The sequence below is a fragment of the Cynara cardunculus genome (assembly GCF_001531365.2).
Source record: "Cynara cardunculus var. scolymus isolate 2C chromosome LG 13, CcrdV1, whole genome shotgun sequence".
Lineage (NCBI taxonomy): Eukaryota > Viridiplantae > Streptophyta > Magnoliopsida > Asterales > Asteraceae > Cynara > Cynara cardunculus.
The window spans coordinates 5963238-5979289 of record NC_037540.1 but is presented as its reverse complement, the minus strand read 5'-3'; the positions used below and the strand labels follow the sequence as shown (position 1 = coordinate 5979289).

The following is a 16052-nucleotide window of genomic DNA, read 5'->3' as shown; positions in this document are numbered from 1 at the left end:
TTCAATACTTCATTCAAACCATAATCCAAAAATATAATCTCACTTTCAAGGACTATTTGTGTTAATTAAATATTATTTATTCCTTCTTTTGAAATGTAGCCCAACACCTAAAAGAACAAGATAAGGGGTTTAAAACATCTAGTCGATTGATCATTTGGGGAAATCCTTGACGGTCGAAACTCTGGAAACAGTGGAAATCAAACTAGTTTTGACAATCGAAGCTAAACCCTTTTTCTTCTTCGATTTGTAGGCTCTTGAAAAACATGACGTTGGATTCATCCTAATCCAAGAAACCCCAAAATTTTCTGCTAAAATTACAGCATTAGAAGAAGAGAATGTGCTCTTCTTCCTCTCTATCCACCTTTTTGCCTATACATCTCCCTCGGAGAAATCGCCTCTTTCTTAAAATTTCACACCCATTTCCAATTTTGACCGATGAAGGTGTTCTCAGACCCAGAAACCCTAGAGGACGAAGATTAATATCTCTGTCTGCGTCAATTACTCGAGATAACTTACATTTGTCTTGGGTTTCTTCTGATCGACGGGACGCTGAAGACTACAATGGTTGGGCAATTCTGGAAGAAACTGTAAGCGCAAAGAAACACAAAGAAGGTAGAACTTTGAAGCCCTAGATTATTTTTATGTTATTTACCCCTTGCAGAAAGCTACACTCTGACATTGGATATCAAACAAGATAGTTATATGGAATTTAAATTGTTTCACAGCAATCTGATTACTGCATTGAAGCTTACAAATGGGAGAAGTTGATCGTTAAAATGATAATTGATCCGACAGAAATACAAGCTATCAATTCTCTTTCTAGATTGGAATCCTTAAACACTTGTTAAAAAGTATAAATGGAAATATATTGGATCTAAATGTGAAACAATTGTCATATAAAATTTGCATATCAGAATTCTGGAATTATCGCCGCCTAGCCCTTTTTTCTGTTGGATGGAGGGAGATATAATCTGTCCAGGTGGAGGTAGACTTGAATAGAGGGCTTGCTGAATTCTGCTGTATTTCTAAACTTCAAATTTTGTGAAATTTATTGGGTAATGATTGTAATGAGTCTTTAATGAATCAGGGTTGCCTACATTTCTCGTGTTTGGTATTGGGACCTCAATTGTGGCTTTACTTGCTGTGTTTGCTCGTTTTACTCTATCAAGAAAAGGTAAATCTTTCACTTTTATAGATCTTTTTGATTGGTTGGAATTAGGGGATTGTGTTTATAGTTGTTATGCAATGCAATGTTTTGAAAATGGACATGGCTTAGAATCTTTTTGTGATTTCTTTTCAGGCCGTGTTTTGCGATTTGCCAGTCCATTTCATGTCTCTGTTGATGATAAATCACTGAGTTCAGAAGATACATCAAAGGTGGCTGAAGCTCCTAATGAGCCATTGATGGAAAATGTTTATGAAGAAGTTGATGAGGCAGCAGAAGGTATTTTGTAGTTCCTTAACTGTTTGTTCGTTATACATAAAGATTCGTATAATTTGCTACTAATCTTAAGCAACAAAGGGCTGCCAGCCCTTGGTGCAATGAGGCTTCAGCCTTTAGGGCCAGTCTTCATAATCGTTACCTATAAAGAAGCGTCATATGGTATGATGGTTCCACTGGAAACTGTACTTGGGATTCTAATTCAGAAATGATTTGTAAGCTGCTGCTAGCGGATTTATTGTAAATTCCTTAAAGAAAACAGATTTTGCAACAAAAGTACAAGTTACTAGGGTGCTTGGTAAGCTTCTTTCTTTAACCCAGTATGTAAAAATAATCGAACTTTGGCGCTCTGGGATTTTTCTGAGAAAGTAAGGAGATAGATCCGTCTTTTCATTATGGTTCTTAATATGATTGTCCAGTAACACTTGACAACATCTTTATTTTGGTGATAAATGCGTTGGAAGTGTGCCCTCGGCATTTTGTTTTTTATAATGGGCAGAGATCACGGATTTTGATACCATTCATTGGTGTTAGTGTTACTGTGGCTGATGTTATGCTTGCTTTATATTTTTTTATCTTCATTTATATTTCACAGTAATTGATCATGTTAAGTGGGAAGAAGGAAAGCCTGGAAGAGTTGTAGTTCCAGTTTCTGCAGATGCTACTCAGCAGGAGGCTCTATTGTGGTTGAAGAATCTGAAGGTATTGTGTTGCAAGTCATGTTTTGTACTTAGGTTTACGATAATATTATTCCGTGATACGGTTATTATCAAATTGTTATCAAACTGAATTAGTTTGACGGAGTGAGTCTTCCCTTTAACAAGATATTGTTTTTTAAACTACAGATTGGTCTGTTGTATTTAGTGATCTTGTCCTAAACCGGTAACACTTTTACTATAAGTAGTTCAAGGATTTCTGTTGGCTTGATGTCATTCATATACTTATATGATAAATTAACTGAGTTAGCCACAAACCCCAACATATCCCTTTTTTTAACATGTACAATTTAGAGCCATTTTTCTCCCAAACATTTTTGGTGCTTCATGGATGTCTTTTTAGTTAATGTTTATTATTTTAGAAGTTATATCAGGCCAATATATGCATTAATATTCACCAGAAAAAGGACTTGAAACTATCTGGAACCCTCCTAGCGATCAGTTTCATGATAGGCTAGAAAAATGTAAAACACTTGGAAGAATTCTAACAAAGACACATCACATACTGTTTTTTCCCATGGAATCTTTCAAGTGAGTGGTTCCCAACTCTTATAAAATCCTAACACCAAAGCAATCAATCAAAATGTTCTACTACGGATTATTGTTAATATGACTCTAAATAATTGAAAATTTGGAACTTACTATTCAATTACCTATGTAACTGACTTTTAAGACAAATGTTTTATAAGTTGGTAATTATTTATTGTTCCATCTGTCTCAAAATATTGCAATGGTTGATTTGATACAGAGTTTAATAAAAATGTTTGATCGTTAAACGAATAATGTCCCTTAATAAGGAGAAAACAAAAGAAAGATTGTGGAACACAATCAAAGTTACTAATTTCAAATAACAACATTAACGGAAAAGGAAATGTTGCTTTGTTGGACGAGGGCACTGTTGCATTTTTTGGATGCAGGGAGCATGACCATTATTCATTGTAATAAAAATAATAATAAAGACCTGGTAAGACTACATTATCGCTAGTTCGATATCATTGTTGGTATATATGAAAACTAAAGATTATTTTCTTTATATTAATTAATTGATATTTGATTATTTAAGTAACTGTTCATCAACCAAATAATTTCTTCTTTCATTTTATTTAATTGATTCATGTGTGTGCACTTCAGTAGTTTTCCACCACGGACCAATTTGTAGGTTCAGTTCTAAGCATTACTCTGTAACCTCTCATTAAGGTATGCAGATCATTGATGACGAAGTCAATGCAGATGAATTGTGTACTAGGAGAGAATATGCAAGATGGTTGGTTCTAGTTAACTCCAGACTTGAAAGGTATCAGCTTTTGCATGCATTTGGCTCAACGTTTATAAGGTAGAATACGGATGTAGTTCTAGTTCATTAAGAATTTTTGCTGTTTCAGGAATCCGAAGAATAGGATAATCCCATCTATTGCACTTGCTGGATCTATCACTAACGCTTTTGATGACGTGAGGGGTGAAGATCCTGATTTTGAGTACATTCAAGGTATTATTGGAAATTGACGTTGAAGAAGCTGGTATTACATGCCTTATTTTTTTCTTCAAAAATATTAAAAATGCTTATCTTGTGCTGAATATCTGTACACTAGCCCTGGCTGAGGCTGGCGTTGTTCTGAGCAAGCTGTCCGGTAAAAACTTAACTTCTGATTTGGATAGTTCAAAGAGCTCTGGAGGTGTAAACTTTTTCCCTGAGAGGTAGTTAAATATTTGGCAAATTGAATTTTCTGTTTCTCTTTTTACGTGTTTTTTAAATTTCATAGATCTATTTGGTTTCTAGATTGATATCACGTGAGGATCTCATAGGTTGGAGAGCCAAGTTAGAGTATGAAGTCATGCCAGGAGTAAATGAAGAGGTAGGAATAAATTGAAGTTCATTCAAACCTTCGTTATTTTCTTTGATTTATAATCACTGGTGATGTACAGAAATGACTGGTGTGGTCTATCGTGTCTTTAAGAACTGACATTTTTACAGTCCAGATATTAAGGAACAAAATCGGCTTTCTGGATGCAAGGGATCTCAAGTCGGATGTGTTGCCAGGGCTTTTTATGGACATGCTGGCTAACGACAAAAGCATAATGAGAAAAGTTTTTGGTTCTCTTCTCTCTCTTTCTTCCTTACATAGCTCACCCACAGGGGTAATTATGTAATTTGACATACTGGGCTGTATATCAGGTCAGGGCAAGCGGTTTCAGCCCGGGAAACCGTGCACCAAGGCACAAGCAGCAGTGGCACTGACAAGTGGAAGAATTACCGAATCAATTCACCATGAATTCTTGAAGCTAGAAGCTGAGAAATCTTCACGACAGTTTGCAATGAAAGAGATCAAAACAGAACTTCTTGAGAGAGGAGAGATACAGAAGTATTGGGAGAAAAAACTCGAAGATGAAAACAGTCGTCGTTTGGAGGTGGAAGTGGCTTATCTGGAAGCACTTAAAGATTTGGAACATCATAAGATTGATCAAGATAATGCCGTGGCTGCATATTTGAAGGAGAAAGCAGCTTTAGACTGTCAAAAGCAGCTACTTTCTAGGCTAAAGGAAGAAGTAGATGAAATGAACAGGAGACTTACGAATGAGCGGGATAACTATGTGGACAAGCAACATAAAATCCATAATACCGTTGGTGAACTAGAGGTCAAACTTGAAAGAATTCTTGATTCAAAGTCAATACTCGAAGCTGAATTAGAAGCTCTTCGTATACTGAGGTGCATATGCAACTTTCTGAATATGGTTCTTCGTTCTTATATGTATTTAAAACATTAAAAAATCTATTTTTTTTGGGGTTTAGATGGTTTTTCTGATGGTAGCTTTTGGTGCAGATCTTGGATAGAGGAGGAGGCAAAAAAGGGTGAAGCTCGGACTAAGGTTCTCGAGGAAGTTGGGCGGAGGTGGAAATGGGGTAGTCGTTCTTGAGCAGAAGGTATCTGTGGACCCAAATCGTTCTTTAGTTGAGAAACCATTTGGTTTGAGATGATACAGAAACAAGGAGGTTACAAATTGTGCCCTTTTCTTATGGTGGCAATGAAGGGGGGATTAGCAGTTTTCAACATTCGTTTCTTTGAACTTTTTGTGGGGATTGTTTTTATTCAGTTTAAATGCAGCAGCAGGGGTATAGACCCTTTTTTGTCAAGAAGGCAAGGGCGGACCAAACCGAGCCAACTTGTTTGACCTTCTGGCAAGCTTTACTGTAGCGTGGCTCGGAGTTGGCAACTCTGCGAACCGTTGCTAAATGAGCTGAGATATGGAGTCTGTATGGGCCAACTAATGTAATTTATATTTTTAAACCGTTAAACATAGTCTTGTAATGGGTTTTAATTTTACAGGATTTCATATGGATGGAGTTAGGATTGAGCTCATATGGGCCTATATGATCCCACCAAACCTCTTTGAGTTGGGCCAAAGCTTGATTGTTTAGCCTGTTGAGCTTTCGTATTTAGAGCTCGACAAGGCATAAGCCAACGATACATGTAAACTGTTTTTATTTTATTTTATAGTTTTATGATCTTCATTTGATTTTTACCATGTTTATATATGTATGTGTGTGTATGTAACAAGAATGAGTGCGAGAAGGACCTGATACAAATATGTTGCGTTGACCAGGTTATCTACTTCCTTTTGGATGTCTCACTTGTGATTTGACCCTTCTTTCACTTTTTGTAAATTGACCGATTTTTTGCATGATTGTTCATCTATATATGTATGTGGGCCTATGCCCCCCGAAGGGGCTTGTGTACATGCTTGTGATAGATGTAGAGATAAAACTCAACAAGATATAAGGGTCATTTTAAAAAAACAGATTGGATGAAGAAAATATTGTGGTGTTAATTGATAATTATTTGTATATAATTTAAAATGGTGTGTAGGTGAAGGGGCTACAGCATCTTTTTTTTAATTAACCTGGATATCTGACCCGCTATGCTAACTGACTAATCCTAGGACGGCCACCTGCTTTGCAGATAGCCCGAGGGTCACCGCATTTGAACCTCCGTGGCTAGAAGGGGACTTTATTTCTCTTTAGATTTAAATATGGGACCAGCTGGTATTTTTGATTTTTGGAGCCGAACTCAAACCAATCAGAAATCAGGCTTGTGGTTAAAAGAAAATAAATGGGTTTGAAAATAACTTCCCGCCAAGAGCCGCTTTCATCTCTTTGAAGCGCCATTTTAACATCCTGAAACTCAACCACGAACTAACGCTTTCATCCTCCAAATCCAAACTATCAATCTTTCACTTCACCCTCTTCTGGCAAAAAGGTAATCCTGAAGTCTCATTTCTAGCTCTATGTGTTTATTATTTGATTACTGAATGGCCCATGAAAGCCAGTTCTTCGTCAATGGCTCAATAATCCTTCTTTAGTTCTTTTTTTCATTGAAATTCTCTTGAAGGAATTGAACTTGCTAGTGATTACTGTCAACAGAACAGTAATTATATGTGTGTATATATATATATATATATATATATATATATTTCTACATGTACGCTTACAAGAAAATTAGGGTTGATTTAGAGAATAAAGCCACAGGTTCTGGAGCTTTCCCTGTTTTATTTTTCCAAGTTGGTCTGGAATTAAGCCAAAGGATTCAAAATTCTGGTGTGCCTTTGATAAGACAAAGCCTCAAAGTGACAGTGTAGTCTGTAACTTCTTTCTTTTCTTTATAATATAGTTTTGGATGCGAATGTGGTTTTGTGAACTTAATTGGATGCGACAATTGTTCTTGAAGGTATATAAATCTGCATCTACATGTTCATGTAATTTATCTTGAAGGATAGGAGTTAATTTCAAGCATACCCATAGATGGATTGGACTACTTGAATGCAAAGTAAAAGGTTCCATCTCAAATAGGGAGCTTAGGTTAAACAGATTTTTCAACAGTGCCATACAGGCAGCCAGGCAGATTATATATTAGTCAATTGTAGACAACTGTTCTTTTGGTATCAATGCTCAGCCTGGTAAATGAACATAGAAATAGAAATAAAAATTAAGTTTATTTTTCTTGAACTTTGTAAAACAACATAGAATGTCTAAATTTACCTGTCACCAACATGTTATCTTTAGAAAGTGGAGGCTAGAAGAGAATTTGTAGTTGCAGTTTTATCTGTCTCTAGTTAGACTCATCCTCAGTCTCAGATGATGGATGGATAAGAGCCCTAAAGGATGTAAGGTCTTCCCATAACCAAGGCCTAGGTTCCTTGTTCTTTATGCAAGTAGTATGATCCCATAATACAGTGGTCCAGAGTCTCTTGGCACCTAGCAGGATTACAATTTATCAAAAACCACTTCATCCCCCACTCCCCCCAAAGAGGAAATTTGCAATAGTTTTAACTGTAGAGTCGGGGTGTCTCGTTAACTGTAATGTTCTGTTTTTAGGAATATATTTAAACATAGTTTACCCTTATTTTCACCATCTGAGTTTCGAGTGACAAGCAATCAAGCAAATAAAGGTTTCAAGTGATAGATATAACTTTATCCTTCAAATTTGTAGTTAAGCTTCCTATTTACTATCATGACAATCGAGTATATTTCTTCACTTTTAATCTTTTCGATGCGCACACTGTAAATTGTAGTACTTCCCAGTTCCAAAACTTACATTTATTTTTGTAGTTTTTATATTTTAAACATTTAAGCTATCAGTTTTTTTGTTTATAACCAAATTATACAGACTTTAAAAACTAGCCATCGTAACTCTTGAAAGTTAAAAAATAGTTTCTACTTTTAGGAGACAAAGTACCTTCTCTATCCCAAAATAAAATTGCAAAACACCTTTTATTTTGGGTTGCTTAAAAAATGCAACGTTTTCATTTATGAAAAGATTTTTTCTGGATTTAATTATTTCTTTCTTATAGATTATTAGGAGATTTTTGTCAGATTGATTGTGGTCCACAACTTTTCTTAGTTTTTATTATTATGGGAACTTTAGGTATTTGATCTTTATGAAAATTGCATTAAAATGGAACCAACTTTTACCTAATTTTTATTTTGGGGAACCAATTTTTAAAATCGTCATTTTGGGAAACCAACTTTCAAAATCGTCATTTTGGAGAACCAACTTGCACCTGATTCTTATTTTGGGGAGCCAACTTGCAAAATAGTTATAGAAAAATAACTAAAATTCGTTTTTTTAAAATTAATGCAATGAAATCTATTTTTCATTTCAAATCTCGTTTTTTAATTCAGATATCAAATTGAACATTTAAAAAAAAATCCAAATTACCACAATAAAAATTATTTTTTACTAATGCAAAAAAATCAATTTAATAGAAAAAATTAATTGATACAATAAAAATAAATATTAAATATTACATTCAAGATTTTTATATCTAATCAATTGCATCAATTAATTTTTTCTATTAAATTGATTTTTTTTACATTAGTAAAAATAATTTTTATTGTGGTAATTTGGATTTTTTTTTAAAAATGTTCAATTTGAAATCTGAATAAAAAAACGAGATTTGAAATGAAAAATAGATTTTATTGCATTAATTTTTGGAAAAAAATGAATTTTAGTTATTTTTCAATAATTATTTTGCAAGCTGGTTTCTTAAAATAGAAATTAGGTGTAAGTTGGTTCTTTTAAATGACGATTTTGAAAGTTGGTTCCCCGAAATAAGAATCAGGTGCAAGTTGGTTCCCCAAAATAACGATTTTGAAAGTTGGTTTCTCAAAATAAGAATTAAGTGAAAGTTGGTTCCATTTTGGTGCAATTTTCCCTTTATCTTTAATCAAAGATTCTTATTAAATTACATTTCAAGTCAAATGTTGCATTTTATAAAACGGTAGTGAAATTAATCAACTATTGTTCCAAATGATATATTGGTTGTTGCAAATAATATTCCACTCTTAGAAGGTGTAACTGCGCTTGTCATTAAAATTACTCTGGTCATGAAGTACTTTTGCTGGTTTTATTCCACCTACCATATTATTAATGAGCACAAAGATCCAAAGGGGCCAATATGTGGGTACAGAGTCTTGTTTTCTATAGCCACAGATAAGGTTTTGTTTTACTCTCTTTATCATGAACTTTGGTTCACATATGCCATAGGCATCAATCCATGAAAGCAAGGTCAATCTCTGCCTTTCTTTTGTGAACTTACCTTTCTCATCTACCCCTATATTTTCCATCAACGCCAACAAAAGAAGCACCCGTTTTTTGCACTTGTCGTATGACGAGGTCCCACCTCCTCCATTTAGATCCTCACTCTTTGATTGCACCAACCTAAGTGATCCAACCATCCTGATTCAAGATTTCCTTTCGAGCGTCTTTTTTAGAATTACTGAAGATAAAAATAGAGATCGATCTTTGATCCAATGGTTAGTATTGGTGGGTGTTTCTCAAACTTGAATATCAAGATAACAACATACATGGTTCAAGAACTCTAGAATTTGAGTGGATAAAGGCCATCTAAGTAAGCTGGGATATCTACCAGCATTAATTGTTATAAAATAAAGTCAAGACAATGGCTTGTCCTCTTTAAACTCTTAACAAACTTCTGGAACTACATAAATCTTGAACAAGAACACGGGATTCATTTTTACAGTCACCGAAGTCGTTTTCAGTCTGTAAATTCGTTGTTGTTGAGCATTGTACTCATTAGAAATTTAAAACAAGACCAGACCCACCCATTTTAAAGAATGGCAATCCTATGGAAACAGAACTTGTCCACTAGATATCTGTGGTTGGTGTAGCTCCTAGTATCTACCAACGTGATGAGATTCTGACTGTCAGAAACTTTGAAAATTCTTTTATGGAATTGTTTGTGGTTTGATATTGCTCAAAAATTATTTTGTTATTTCTGAAGATTCTGAAGAAGAATTCTTCTAGTCCTAGGACTTGTGCAGATACGGATTCTGTGTTAGATCTGTTTCATTTGAGCTGCATTGATGGCTTGAATGGTGGAGTCCTGGGATGCTGGTTGAAAGGATTTTTGGATTTTGGTGGGCTATATCTATAGATGAGTGGAAATTTCATAATTTCCTATTCACAAAACCTACATGATTGTCAGGTTAGGCTTCCTCGTTGCTGCATCTATTGCAGCTTATGCAGTTAAGCAGGTTAACGTCAAGAGTCCTCCATCATCGGCTCCTCTAATTAAATCTGGAGGTAATTCTTGTTCCTAGACTCCATTTTGTAACATGTGGAACTATTTTGATTAGTTATTATGTCCACAGTTTGTTGACTTCTTATCTGGAAGAAGTTTTATTGTTTATCAAGAAAGAGATGTGCTTCTTTCTATGTCCTTGTATGAATACTGATGTTGCTCTATGCCTCTATGGTGAAATTGGAGATCAGGAAATGATGAATCAACCTCTGAGCAGCATCAGAGAGAAGAGGAGGAGAAACAGCATAATAAAAATAGCCTCGGAGAAACGGAGGTATGTGTTATTGCAGAAGTTTGATAGCCAACTACATGATTCTTCGTTAGTTTTATTATATTTGGCTTCTATAGTACATATTCCATTCTCATACTATTTGGATATGATTGTTTGTGAGAAATGAATGAGTAATTTTTTGTATATGCAGCATGTTGAAGAGGAAGAGGAGAAAGAAGAGGTCAAACTAATTAGTGGTTTAATCAATGTGCAGCCGAGCAATTCTGATTTTGAAGATGACATTCTGCCGGAATTTGAAAATCTTTTATCAGGTGAGATTGATATTCCATATCCAGGGGACAAATACGATACAGGAACCGGTGCCAAGGCCGAGAAAGATAGGGCATATGAAACTGAGTTGGCTATCAATGCAAACGAACTGGAAAGATTACGCCACTTAGTCAAAGAGCTCGAGGAGAGAGAAGTCAAGCTTGAAGGTGAACTACTTGAATACTATGGGTTGAAGGAACAAGAATCTGATATTGTAGAATTACAAAGGCAGCTAAAGATTAAGACAGTGGAGATTGATATGCTGAACATCACGATCAATTCTTTGCAGACCGAGAGAAAAAAGCTACAAGAAGAAGTGCTTCATGGAGCTTCTTACAAGAAGGAGTTGGAGGCAGCCAGGAATAAAATCAAGGAGCTTCAAAGGCAGTTTCAACTAGAGGCAAACCAGACCAAAGGGCAACTGTTGTTATTGAAGCAACAAGTAGGGATTCTTCAGACAAAGGAACAGGATGCCTTCAAGAAAGACACTGATATTGATAAGAAGTTAAAAACTTTGAAGGAACTAGAGGTGGATGTTGTGGAACTTAAGAGAAAGAACAGAGAGCTTCAGCATGAGAAGAGACAGTTGGTTGTTAAGCTGGATGCAGCAGAGTCCAGAATAGCAACACTATCCTGTACGACCGAGGTAACCTTTTCAACTGCATCTTACTTCTTTTATTTGGCAGGTTAATGCCTTCAAATCGTCGTAGGTTGATGTTGCTCTATTTTACTATTCACTCGTAAGAGTTCTTGGAGATGCAAGATAATCTACTATGGGTGGGAATCTGTAGAGTTAGTGAGGGTAGGGTTAGTGAGCCAGCAGTAGATTGTGGGGGTGTAAGTTTATTCCTACCTTGGTTATGTTTTCTTGTCTGCTTGTATGTTCTGTTTGTTGTTTGCCTGTCTGTGTGAATGTTGTTGCTTACTTCTAACATGATTTTACTTCTTACTTATTATGTTCTCTCTTAGCAAGTTTTATCCTTTCTTTTCCCACATTTTGCACAAGCTGGGGGTGTTTACGAAAACAACTGCTCTACTCTTTGAGGTAGAGGTCAAGTCTGCATACATCCACCCCTAGACCCCACATCTGGGTGGGATATACTGGGTTTGTTTGGTTTGGTTTTTATGTTTTTTTTTCATGCTGCTACAGACTGAAATGGTGGCCAGTGTTAGAGAGGAGGTCAATAAGTTGAAGCATACAAATGACGACCTCTTAAAGCAAGTAGAAGGACTCCAAATGAACAGGTTTAGTGAAGTTGAGGAGTTGGTTTACCTTCGTTGGGTCAATGCATGTCTGAGGTTTGAGCTTAGAAACTACGAAACACCAGCAGGGAGAACGTCAGCTCGTGACCTCAACAAGAATTTGAGCCCGAGATCCCAGGAAAAGGCTAAACAACTGATGTTAGAGTATGCAGGGTCGGAACGTGGACAAGGAGGTGATACGGATCTCGAGAGCAACTTTTCTCAACCATCCTCTCCTGGAAGCGAAGATTTTGATACTGCTTCCATCGACAGTTCCATGAGTAGATACAGCAGTTTTAGTAAAAAGCCAAGTTTGATTCAAAAACTTAAGAAATGGGGCAAAAGCAAAGAGGATTCTAGTGCACTCTCTTCACCTGCAAGATCATTTTCAGGAGGGTCTCCTCGGGTTAGCATTAGCCAGAAACCCAGAGGTCCTTTAGAAGCTCTCATGCTAAGGAACGCAGGTGAATCTGTAGCCATCACTACTTTTGGGGAAGGCGATCAAGATTCTATTAACTCTCCAGAAACTCCAAATCTTCCTCGTATCAACACAGGGAATGCTCCTACTGATTTAAACAATGTTGCGTCATCATTTCACTTAATGTCAAAGTCAGTTGAAGGAGTTCTAGATGAGAAATATCCTGCATACAAAGATCGTCATAAGCTTGCTTTAGAGAGGGAGAAGAAAATTAAGGAAAAAGCTGATCAAGCTAGAGCAGTGAGGTTTGGCGATACTTCAAGTTTCAAGCCACCAAATAATAGTAGGCCGGTGAGTTTGCCGCCAAAACTTGCTCAAGTTAAGGAAAGAGTAGTAATACCTGCTAACACTTCAGGTGATCAGCCTACTGATGGAATTGTTACTAGTTCACCATCCGTGAGCAAGATGCAATTTGCCCACATCGAAAAGAGACCACCAAGGACTGCACGGCCGCCTCCTAGACCTACTGGAGGCTCTCCTGCTACCACTGCTAGTCCATCAGGCGGAATATCTGGCGGTTTGCCTCCTCCTCCACCTCCTCCACCGGGTGCTCCACCACCACCACCGCCACCTGGTGGGCCACCTCGTCCACCTCCTCCACCAGGAAGTCTTGCTAAAGGAGCAGGTGGTGGTGATAAAGTTCACAGGGCTCCAGAGTTGGTTGAATTCTACCAGAGCTTGATGAAGCGTGAAGCTAAGAAGGATACATCAATCGTATCTGCTTCTGCAGCTAGCACAGCGGATGCCAGGAGTAACATGATTGGCGAGATAGAGAACCGATCAACATTCTTATTAGCCGTATGTGTCAAGATTCTAACTTTCGCTTGAATTTAGTACATATATTACTAGTTGGCACATGGTCCTAAGGTACATTTTGCATTGTCTTTTTTCAGGTAAAAGCAGATGTTGAAACTCAAGGTGATTTTGTTGAGTCACTTGCATCTGAAGTCCGTGCTGCTTCCTTTACAGACATAGCTGATTTACTGACTTTCGTGAACTGGCTAGATGAAGAACTCTCTTTCTTGGTACATAACTTGTTTTATGACATTCTTTTTAGATGGAAATATCAACTTCTAACAATTTACAACAAATAAGATGTAACAAAATCGAAAGAAAGCGACATGTTACTTATGTTAGGATGTCTGTCTGTGTTTGGAAAGGTTGACGAGCGGGCAGTCCTGAAGCACTTCGACTGGCCAGAAGGAAAAGCAGATGCGTTTAGAGAAGCGGCCTTCGAATACCAGGACCTGATGAAACTTGAAAAACAAGTGTCTAATTTTGTCGATGATCCAAGTCTCTCTTGTGAAGCTGCTTTGAAGAAAATGTACAAATTGCTAGAGAAGTATGTATCAGAACTCTTCATTCTTGATCATGAATCTCTTCTCTTTCCTTCTATTATCAAAAAGATTGAATTAAAATTACTCTCCTTTCTGATTCCAAACTCATGGGTTGAAGTCACAGAAACAATCTCTTTGCAAAATGCATCTCTAATTGATCAGACTTTGATGATGTTACTAAGATGTAGAATGTGGTGATTGTTTTCAGAGTGGAGAACAGTGTTTATGCATTACTACGTACAAGAGACATGGCTATGTCAAGATATAAAGAATTTGGCATCCCAGTTAACTGGTTGCAAGATTCAGGAGTTGTAGGCAAGGTATGGTCGATTTGGAAAATTATTTACAAAAGAAATCGAACTCAGAGACTAAAAGGGAAGCATTTTTTGCAGATCAAGTTGTCGTCGGTGCAACTGGCTAGGAAATACATGAAGCGGGTTGCATCGGAGCTGGATGGGTTGGAAGGACCAGAAAAGGAACCAAACAGAGAATTTTTGGTGCTTCAGGGTGTACGTTTTGCGTTTCGTGTTCATCAGGTAAGTAGTTATCCACTTGGGTTAAATCTAATTGGTCGTTTAAAAGTGAGAAAATGCTGAGATTTGGTTATTGGGTTTGCAGTTTGCAGGAGGGTTTGATGCAGAGAGCATGAAGGCATTTGAAGAACTGAGAAGCCGTATGAATAAACAAAGTACAGATGAGGGTGAAGCATGATTTTAGTTTGTTATGTTACCATTTTCTCATATTAAATTATATTATACAAACCATACAATTAAATTACAAGCTATAAGCATCGTTTGTTCACTTTGTGGGATGGATGGGAGGCTACGTTTTTAATCTATACTATATTATAAAGTATTTAACAAAAATTTTTAAAAATTATTTTTTATGTACAAAATACTGTATATAGATGTATATTACTTAAAATTCAAGATTACAAGTAAATTTTATATAAGTATAACTTATTAAAACTCTATGTTTGAATTCGTGCAACTAACTATAAATAAACATAATCAAATACAAGATAATCATCTTCATTTTAAATATAAAATATCTATAATAAAATTAGGATAATTATTGATTTATAACAGAATACTTAATTATTATCTTTATAAAAAAATTATATTATTAAACCTAAATTAAATTACTTTGTTATATAAAATTAAATTATAATAAAAAATTAAATTAAAGAAATTACATAAAACACAAACTTTTAAATAGTTAATTTGATATTAACATTATATAATCTTTTTAAAATTTTATGAAATTTATAATTTATACAAAAATAAAAACATTATCGTTTTATTAAAACCAAATAAAACCGTATTACATCGATATAGATAAAGAATTCTTAAAAACCATTTTTTATACATGAAGTATTGTTAATTGATGCACATTACTTAAAATTCAAGATTACAAGTAAATTATACGTAAGTACAACTATTAAAGCTTTATGTTTGAATTATTGTAATTAATTGCAAATAAACATAATCAAATAAAGGACAAACATTTCATTTTAAATATAAAAAATCTAAAATATAACAAGGATAATTATTGAGTTCTAACAAAATACTTAATTATTATCTTTATAAAATATATTTAACAATAAAAAATAAATTAATTCGTTATTAACCTTAAATTAAATTATTATCTTTATAAAATATATTTAAGAATGAGAACTAAATTAATTCGTTATTAACCTTAAATTAAATTATAATAAAAAGAAATTACACAAAAAAACAATAACTTTTAAATAGTTAACTTAATACTAATTTCAATATATTTTCTTTTTCAAATTTTATGATATTTTAAAATGTATATTTTATTCAAAAAATAAAAACATTATCATTTTCTCAAAACCACATAAAACCGTATTATAACATCGATAGAGACAGATAATAAAACAAAACATTAAAATCAAGATGTATCTCGTTGTATTACACGAATACCCTTCTAATTATTATAAAAACTTAAATGATTAATAAATTAAAATTCATTCGATTAGACTTTTGCTTATAAAAGAACTTCAATCGAATGCTGGTTTAAAATTCTTAATTTTAGCTCATGACCGTTGAAATTTGGAACGAGTTTAAGTCGGTGTCGTTTATTTATCTGGTTAATTACCTTACTAAGTTAACATGTTTAGGGTCGAGAATTTTACCAGATAAAAGACAAGACAAGTAAAGAGTCATAATTGGTGAGT

At 35.1% G+C, this 16052-nt stretch overlaps 2 protein-coding genes across 3 annotated transcripts; both read left to right on the top strand.

The window, feature by feature from the left end:
• Window positions 1-22: 22 nt before the first annotated feature.
• LOC112524095 lies at window positions 23-5626 on the top strand. The gene is made up of 11 exons (XM_025133740.1): window positions 23-612; window positions 1088-1174; window positions 1301-1444; window positions 2037-2143; window positions 3363-3451; window positions 3540-3643; window positions 3747-3852; window positions 3935-4010; window positions 4135-4249; window positions 4331-4862; window positions 4977-5626. Exons 1-11 carry the CDS (start codon window positions 336-338, stop codon window positions 5068-5070), a joined length of 1731 nt encoding a protein of 576 aa, XP_024989508.1. The 5' UTR covers window positions 23-335; the 3' UTR covers window positions 5071-5626.
• A 4192-nt stretch (window positions 5627-9818) lies between these two features.
• Window positions 9819-14653, top strand: LOC112525094 (protein CHUP1, chloroplastic). 2 transcript variants are annotated; one of them, XM_025135050.1, is made up of 9 exons: window positions 9819-10256; window positions 10446-10528; window positions 10740-11441; window positions 11946-13313; window positions 13409-13540; window positions 13676-13857; window positions 14061-14172; window positions 14245-14388; window positions 14471-14653. In XM_025135050.1, exons 1-9 carry the CDS (start codon window positions 10148-10150, stop codon window positions 14561-14563), a joined length of 2925 nt encoding a protein of 974 aa, XP_024990818.1. In that variant the 5' UTR covers window positions 9819-10147; the 3' UTR covers window positions 14564-14653. The 2 variants fall into 2 exon arrangements, with proteins under 2 accessions (XP_024990818.1, XP_024990817.1); XM_025135049.1 differs by having other exon boundaries at window positions 10677-11441.
• The last annotated feature ends 1399 nt before the right edge of the window (window positions 14654-16052 follow it).